This window comes from Octopus sinensis, linkage group LG15, assembly GCF_006345805.1.
Source record: "Octopus sinensis linkage group LG15, ASM634580v1, whole genome shotgun sequence".
Lineage (NCBI taxonomy): Eukaryota > Metazoa > Mollusca > Cephalopoda > Octopoda > Octopodidae > Octopus > Octopus sinensis.
In genome coordinates this window covers 31,831,541-31,840,555 of record NC_043011.1, presented here as the reverse complement: position 1 = coordinate 31,840,555, position 9,015 = coordinate 31,831,541, and the positions used below count along the sequence as shown (strand labels likewise).

General features: G+C 35.9%; 1 protein-coding gene across 1 annotated transcript in view; it reads right to left on the bottom strand.

Annotated features, from left to right (window-relative positions):
- Positions 1-3,390: 3,390 nt before the first annotated feature.
- The window catches only part of LOC115219889 (nematocin receptor 2), a 36,107-nt gene continuing 30,482 nt past the window's right edge, over positions 3,391-9,015 (bottom strand). Inside the window, exon 2 of the mRNA XM_029790194.2 lies at positions 3,391-4,966. Coding sequence (XP_029646054.1) covers positions 3,751-4,923 — 1,173 coding nt within the window. The 5' untranslated portion in view covers positions 4,924-4,966 and the 3' untranslated portion in view covers positions 3,391-3,750. The remainder of the gene's footprint in view (positions 4,967-9,015) is intronic.

The following is a 9,015-nucleotide window of genomic DNA, read 5'->3' as shown; positions in this document are numbered from 1 at the left end:
AATTTATCTCCCTCATTATTTAATATATATATATATATATATATATATATATATATATATATATTCATCATCATTATTGTTTAACATCTGTCTTCCATCCAGGCATGGGTTGGACAGTTTGATGTAGTATAATTCCAGTGAATGATTTCACTTGGTCAAACACTCACACACAGTAAAGCTGTGGTGAGCTGGGAGAATCGTTAGCACGACAGGCGAAATGCTTAGCGGTATTTCGTCTGCCGCTACGTTCTGAGTTCAAATTCCATCGAGGCTGACTTCACCTTTCATCCTTTCAGGGTCGATTAAATAAGTACCAGTTACACACTGGGGTCGATATAATCGACTTAATCCGTTTGTCTGTCCTTGTTTGTCCTCTCTGTGTTTAGCCCCTTGTGGGGAGTAAAGAAATAGGTATATTGTGTGCATGCGTATATCTATAGATTTACTATAAAATACAATGAAATAACTTTCAAACTGCAAGCAAATAAAAAAAGAAGCTGAGAATTAAGAAATATGAAACAACATGGAATAGATTATTTTATTATGAGGAAAAAAGAAACATCAAATATTTCATGCAGAATCATTTGGAAAAGAGAGAGAGCGAGAGACCATTGCAATTTTGCCTGGATTCTACTGTTTTCCTGTGGATTCAGATAATTTTGTACTCATATCAATTGATGCCACCAGAGTAAAAGCTAATTTCAAAATTTGTATAAACTGTTGAGATTTAGTGGTAACAAAATTTCATTGTCCATACAAAAATATTGAACCAATAAAAATTTAAAAACAAATAAAATAGAAGTAATTCAATAATAATTGTGATAGAGGCATTTAAAACACACACACATATACACACACTGGTGTGGTAAGTGGCAAAATAAGTATTGTGTCAGATGAGATAGTTTGAAATATTTGATTTGGTTAAATCTTTCAGTTCTGAGTTCAAATTATATCCAGATGGAATCTAGTTCTATTATATGCATGCATGTATTTATGTATGCATGTATGTGTATATGTATGTATGTATGTACGTTCGTATGTAGGTAGGTAGGTATGCATACATGTAAGTGTATATGTATGCATATATGTATTTCGCATGCATGTATGCATGTACGTTCTCTTCTATTTTTAATTATTTGAAATCATCCTGAAGAAGGAGCTGGCTTCTAACAAACATACAAAAGCTTCATTGTTTAAAGGCAGATAACAAAAACAAAGTCACATTTTAATCTTGAGAGAAGTCTTGCATATTTTTACTCTTCCGCTTACAGATTCTATTTATATGTGTATAAAATAATAATATAATAATAATAATGAAATTATTGTATACAGTACTCAGGTGCACCACAACTTGTCAAAAGTGTGTATAAAGCATGTGCAGTAATGTACAAATGTCTGGAAAGTGAACAGTGTATGAGTCAGATACATGCTTGTGTGTGTATGAAGGGGAGAAAATCAGGTGTAGTGTTGGTGTATCTCAGGAAGCATGGAAGTTTTGAAGGATGCAGTGCTCCGACAACTAACAACTGATGCCGGCAGTTTGTTCCATGCTTCAGAAACTCTTAGCGTGAAAAATGTTTCTGAAAGTCATGGGAGCTGTGCTGTTTTCTGACTTTGTAAACATGTCCATGGGTGTTAGACAGGTGGAGTTTGAAAAGGTGCTCAGAGTTATTGTAAGTATGTATGCCTGTATGAATGTGTGTATATGTCTATATACAGAGTGATTGAAAAGTAACTCCCGATTTTAAAATACTCATAAATTATTTATTAATTGTAATTTTTTTTCCCAAATTTTTTTGTGTTTGTTTTTCGATATCTGAGAATTTAATCTGTAATTGTATTGCTCTTGTCATTTGTGAATGGCTGAATGCCCACTTCCCTGGAAGATGGTTGGGTTGTTGTGGTCCACATGAGTAAAAATCTTTATTATGATCAAACTGATCGTACATAGAAAGGGACATTACAAGACAAACAAATACAAAAATGTTATACGAGTTCAAATGAGCATTATGTTTAAAAATTACTTTAAAAATATTTTATATAACGATTAATTTTTCCTTTAAAGAAAGAAAACGAATAAAAGTTCAAAAGATCGAACCCGGCAGCCTATAAGGCCCAGCAACTATCTTTTCCTTTCGTCAATGACTAAGCTGGGTTACTAACACCCACCTTTCTCATCACATCTTTCCATCGTTTCTCATATTCACTCAGTGGAAGGGTCTTCCTCTCCAACCCCATCTTGCTCTTCAGATGGTATCTGAAGTAAGACAGCAAACCGGGGCCACATGAGTGGTCAGCCAGGAGTCCCGACTTAACACTGTGTGACTTCCTTCTTTGGGGTTGGTTAAATGAACAAGTCTACTGTACCTAACCAAAGACTTTGGAAGAACTTGAAGGGCAAATACAAGAAGTTATGTATTCTTTCCTCTCACAAAAGTTCCTGGTGAAATCAATTGACACAATTCCTGGGTCATTCAAGAAGCTGGTGGCGACATCTGGAGCTCATATCAAATTTTAAATAAAACCGCATACTAAAAGCCTACCTCTCTCTCATATCCATTTGTTTGTAAAAATTACAATTAATAAATAATCTAAAAGTATTTTAAGATCAGGAATTACTGTTCAATCACCCTGTATATGTGTAACAATGTATGCATGCATGTATAAAGACTTTGTCTTTTGCACTGCACCATGCAGTATACAGTTATGTTTTATAATGTAATAGTATTATACATATTAATATCAAGGTCTTTCCTCATGCATTTAAGACCTGGTCATAGATGCACTATTCCAAAGTGCTTGAATTATAATTAAAAAACCTTTTTCTTTGCTTTTTTTTAAATTTTACATAGTTCATTAGGAGAAAGAGTTTGTATCCATGACTTTCTTTGATCCTTCAATACTGGAAAAATTAATGCAGATTGTATTCAGTTTAAACATTTATAAGTCGATGTTTGCAGGTGAAAAGCAGGCATACAGGAAATTCCAGAAGGTTGACAATATGGGGAAGAAGGATTGAGTATGGTGATTAGATTTGGTGGACTTGGGTAAAGAAAGTATAGCCACAGGCATAGTGGTGTGGTTAAAGGTTCACTTAACCACCATGTGGTTTTGGGTTCAGTCTCACTGTGTGGAACCTTGGGCAAGTGTCTTCTACTATAGCCTCAGGTCAACCAATGCCTTGTAAATGAATTTGGTAAACAGAAACTGTGTGGAAGTCTGTTGTATATTTATATATATATATATGCGCACACACACGCACACACACATGTATATACACACGTGTGTGTGTTTTGTGTTTATCTGCCAACACTGTTTGACAACCAGTGTTGGTTTGTTTACATCCTTGTAACTTGGCAGTTTGGCAAAAGAGGACCGATAGGATAAGCACCAGACTTTAAAAAAATACATTAAGTACTGGGTTTCAATTTTTTCAATCAAAGCCTTCAAGGTGGTGCTCCAGCATGACCACAGTCCTGTCTGATGACTGAAACACATAAAAGATAAAAGGATAAAGATCTGGTTGGCTCCAAGGTGCAGAGGTTGATGTAGTTAAAGTAGAAATGATAGAGTGAGCTTATGGGCTACAGGTAAGAATAATAAGTTGGTCAATGAATCCTTAGTAATTAGCTGGGAAGCTTTCGTTTACATTTTGAAGGCAGTCCAGTAATAACAACACTATCCTTGGTATGGGAGCAGCATTCCATTATTCAATAAAAATACAAAGGGAACAAAAGAGAAATGGTTTCCTCAAGAAGATGGTTTCAATTTTAAACAACAGAAAGTCTTTCGCAGTAATGCAATAACTTCATTGCGGAATCGAAAGTTGAATATGCCATAAATGAATGGATTAATCATGTTATTTAAGTAGAAAGAACGCAGTGCAATCTCAAAGAGGGCACTGTTAGTCGGACTTAGTGTCTCTTTAAATTCTGCATTTCTGCTTAATGTTAAAACTGAAGCTAAATGAGGGATGTAACTTAATACCCAAGTGAGAGTCACAAAGAACATAATTAAAGTTGTTCGTGTCATATTCATGAAAGAAGTTGGCTCTCTTATAGTTGTCTGTGTGTTTGAGCGAACACGAAATGTTTCCTTCTCCAAACTAAAACCTTTCGATTTTGACTTCTGTATCTTGTCAATACGGCGGCTTTCTTTGATGTAGTCATTACTGTCGGTCAACTCTCTTGAATTGTCATCATGACTAACAGATTTCACTTTCATGGAGTCAGCCAATGATGTTCTTTGCTTTTTGTAGCGGCACAATTTTATTGCAATCAAACAATAAATTGTACTGAATGTTATTAACAGAAGTAAACATACGGACATGAGAAGGATTAGAAAACCAGCGGAAACACTCTTGTGAGCTTTCTCTGATATGGAGCAAATAGAGCCGTTCAAGTGAGTTCCTGGTATTCTAAAATGTTTGGTTCCATAAACATAAACGCCTGGCAATGATAGAACTGTTGCAAAGATGATGACTACAGCTGAAATGATTCCAACCTGGCGTCGAGTGAATTGTTTCTTCAAAGGCAAACATACTTTCTTGAAACGGTCTATAGAAATGGCAAAGACAATGACTCCAGAAGTGATGGATAAATCCATGACAAAGAATCTTATTACACGACATGCGGGATCATTTTCAAATACATATGGCAGTGTAAGGATAGCAATATCCATAGGTATACATATTAAACTGGCAAGAAAGTCACAGAAGCTTAGTATGACAACAAACAAATTGGCTGGAGTTTGCCTCAGTTTGTAATGGTAAATGTAACTGACAAAGGCATTGCCAATAACACCCATTATCATGGCAACACACAGATAAATAAAGGCAAGTAAAAAATCATGAACCTTTTCTTCATTGATTTTTAACAGTTGTTGTTCATAAGGAAGATTGTTGAAGTTGTTGGTGGTATTCATGGTTGTTGAGGATGATGTCTCATAAAGCAGTTGCGTCAGTTATCTGGAAAAGAGAAATATAGCTTTGTAATTAACAGCATCAAATACAGACAAATGACTGCTAAGAAAAAAAAAAAAAGGAAAAAATCAGTTACAGTCAAGTTTCTAACAAGAAGCAGCTGGCCAAACCAACAGTGTGTGACGCAATTGAATGGAGAATAAGTAGTTTATAAAAAGAAAGGAAAATAGCTTATATCTGTCACCAAGCGAACATTGGATACATGACAAGGCACTTAAGATCTGCAAAAGCGTAGCCCATGTAGCCGGCAAGAGTAAGTCCAACTCACTGTTGCATGTAACAGGTACATTGTATAATTAACAAGAGTTATGTTAGCTTGCTATGATGGCTGTCTTTTAAAGCTGAGAAGACAATAGCTCGTGTGGTCTCCCCAAGGGACACAGAAATCAACCAGATTAGCAGGAGTTCAATAGCAACTGAACATACACTTAATGGTATGAAATAGTAATTATGAACAATTACAAGCAGTTAGATACATTAATGGGTTAATATAGTATGTCCTATCCTACCCTCTCTCTCTTTTTTTCTCTCACACCCTATCATGTTTATGTATGCATGTGTATGTGTGTGTGTGTGTGTGTGTGTGTATGTGTGTGTGTGTGTGTGTGTGTGTGTGTGTGTGTGTGTATCCAGTAGTGGCCTAAAGTTTGGAACATTTTTTAAAAAAATGTTTTGCCCAAATACAATTCGATTCAAAATATATACAACATAGATAGACAAAAGGGTACCCAAAAGAAGCTGGAATTTTATATTATTTTATTCACTTAGTTTTACATGTTTACACATTTATTGCCTTCAAAGTATTTTCCATTAGAAGCTACGCATTGGTCCAGATTCATTTTCCACTGTTTGAAGCAGTCCAGGAAATCTTGCGAAGTGATGCCTTTTAATGCTTTCATCATTTTTTTCTTCACCTCTTCCACATCCGCAAAACGTTTTCCTTTAAGGACTGTTTTCATTCTGAGGAACAAACAGTGTCACAGGGAGCAAGATCGGGTGAATAGTGAGGTGTGGGTAAGTGAGGTCATGCCATTTTTAGTCAAAAACTGTCTTGTACTCAAGGTGGTGTGTACAGGCCCACTGTTGTGATTAAACCACTGCTCTCTACTTTGTCACAAGTCAGGGCATTTTCATATCACTGTGTCTCACAAAAGCTTCAGAACTGCCGAGTAAAATGTCTGGTTAGCAGTTTGACCAGGAGGAACAAATTCAGTGTAGACAATTCCTTTCACATCAGTGAAAGAAATCAGCATCATCTTGACATTAGACTTCATTTGACATGCTTTTTGGGTGGGGCATGGTGTCATTGAATGCTTCCACTGACTTGATTGCTGCTCCGTTTCCAGGTCATAGCAATAGTACCACCTTTTGCCACCAGTGATGACCTTTGAATAAAGGTTTGGATCAACTTCCAACTGTTCTTTCAGCTCATAACATGCATTCACTTGTGACAGCTTTTGATCTTCCTTGAGCAAGTGAGGCACACATTTTTCTGGAACTCTTTCCATACACAATTCCTTGCACAAAATTCGTTGGCAGGAGCTCCAGGACACACCAATCATCAACAAATTCATCATTTGTTCAGTGATGATCCTCCAAGATGTATGTGTGTGGGTATTATATGCATGCATATACATATACATAATATATATATATATATATATATATTATATATATATATATATATATACATATATATGTGTGTGTGTATGAATATATACGTACATTCCATACATTTGTCTGTCTATCTAACTGTTTGTCTATCTGTCTATCTATCTACCTGTGTGTGTGTGTGTGTGTGTGTGTGTATGTGTGTGTGAATTGTACAGCACTAAAATGACCCAGTAAAGCAAATAAAAGATGCATACAATAGTAAGCATTTGACATTGTGCAAATAATAATAAGTCTCTATATAAAGAGCTCTCTAAATACACAACTATTATCCTTTGTCAACATGTACTTGTTAATATATCCTAGTTAAGGCCATTTCTTTTTGTTAACACTAATATTTTTACCATTGACACTTATTCTGCCAATATTTTAAGGAATGGTATCAATGTTGCAACTCATTTTCTCAATACAACTAGGCTTTTACAATTTCATGCCTATCAAAAGAAGACTAGAAAACATTTTAATTTTGATTCTGTAGTACACAGTCAAAAGGGAATATTCAGCAATTGATCACTATATCCAATGTCATGAATCACTAGAATGATACCCATGTGATCAACGAAATCTGACCAATCACGACTTTGCCAAGAACTGGCTCCAGCAACAATTCCATCTTTTCCATTGGCTCCAGCAACAGTTCCATCTTTTCATGGGCTCCAGCAACAATTCCATCTTTTTATGGGCTCCAGCAACAATTTTATCTTTTCATGGGTTCCAGCAACAATTCCATCTTTTCCATTGTCCCCTGCAAACAGTTCCGTCTTTTCATGAGCTCCAAAAACAATTCTGTCTTTTCATGGGCTCCTGCAACAATTCCATTGGCTCCAGAAACAATTCCATCTTTTCCATTGGCTCCAGTAACAGTTCCGTCTTTTCCATTGGCTCCAGCAACAATTCCATCTTTTCATGGGCTCCAGCAACAATTCCATCTTTTCCATTGGCTCCAACAACAATTCCGTCTTTTCCATTGGCTCCAACAACAATTCTATCTTTTCATGGGTAGCTGGCCGACAAGAGAAGTCGAGAATACATGTAGACTGTGTGGATAGTCATGTCTATACAGATATAGTAATTATACTCTGATACTGAAGGGCCATTATAACAATACAACCTTTTGAGGATAGTAACTTTTCTATCGACGACTTTAGAATATAACAATATGTGTCAGAGTGACAACCATCATCAAAAGACAGATACAACAATGGCAACAAGGAAAAATAAATTTATACGGAGTGAAAAAAAAAACATTTACACAGATAGTTTAAACTAATTCACATGGAGAATTTAATACCTTGATAAAAATCTTGTGCAAACTTACAAAAATTGTAAAATATAGAAGACTTGTTAGCTGGGATAGTTGAGTTGCAAAAACAGCAACAACAACAACTCAAGGAACAACAAGAACAACAACAAGAATTGCAACAACAAATGTTACACTAATGAAGTTGATAACCAAACCAGAGAATACATTTTCCCCTGACTATGTAGCAAATTCCATATTCAAATTCAAATATGATCCCGAAGAAAAAGTAACCTTCAATGTAACTGGGCTTCATGTACCTTTGCATGTCGTTTAAGTCCTTCTGCCGAATTACACTCTCTTCCACATGCCCAACAGATATGATTACTATGGTGTGTTATATATTAACATGCATATATATTTATACACACACACATATATATTGAGTATGTATGCCAAAATAGACAGTGAAGCCTGGTGCAGTCTACTGCCTAACCAGCCCTTGTCAAACCGTCCAACTCGTGCCAGCATAGAAAACAGATGTTGTATTATGAGGGTGATGCTGAATGTATGTTTATATATAATGTTTGATTATAGGTGGTTAACTTCAAAATCTAGCCTTGTTAACTAGGTTAAATATTCTTTTTTTCTACTCTGGGCATAAGGCCTGAAATTTTAGGGGAAGGGGTCAGTTGATTAAATAGATCTCAGTACGCAACTGGTACTTAATTTATCAATGCCGAAAGGATGAAAGGCAAAGTTGACCTTGGTAGAATTTCAACTCATAAAGACATAAAGACAGACGAAATACTGCAACTAGGTTAAATATTGAGTCAGCCATCCTAATAACTCAGTCAAGCTTGACCAGGTCTTCCTTAACTTAATGAATGGCAAAGGATGGGCTGATATTTTTGGCTTTTTCAGTAGTCCTCCTCATAGTGAGGTGTGACATAATGGATTATCATTTTTGTGCTTTTAGCACTGAGCGGAAGCACATTTAAGGTGTAGACGTCACTATTCATGCTCTAGGGTTGGTGTCAGTGTTCAACCCAACCCTGAAGGAAACTAAAGAGATCATGATTCTAAGGAATGCTCATGAAGGCATGGCATTCTGACATCATCA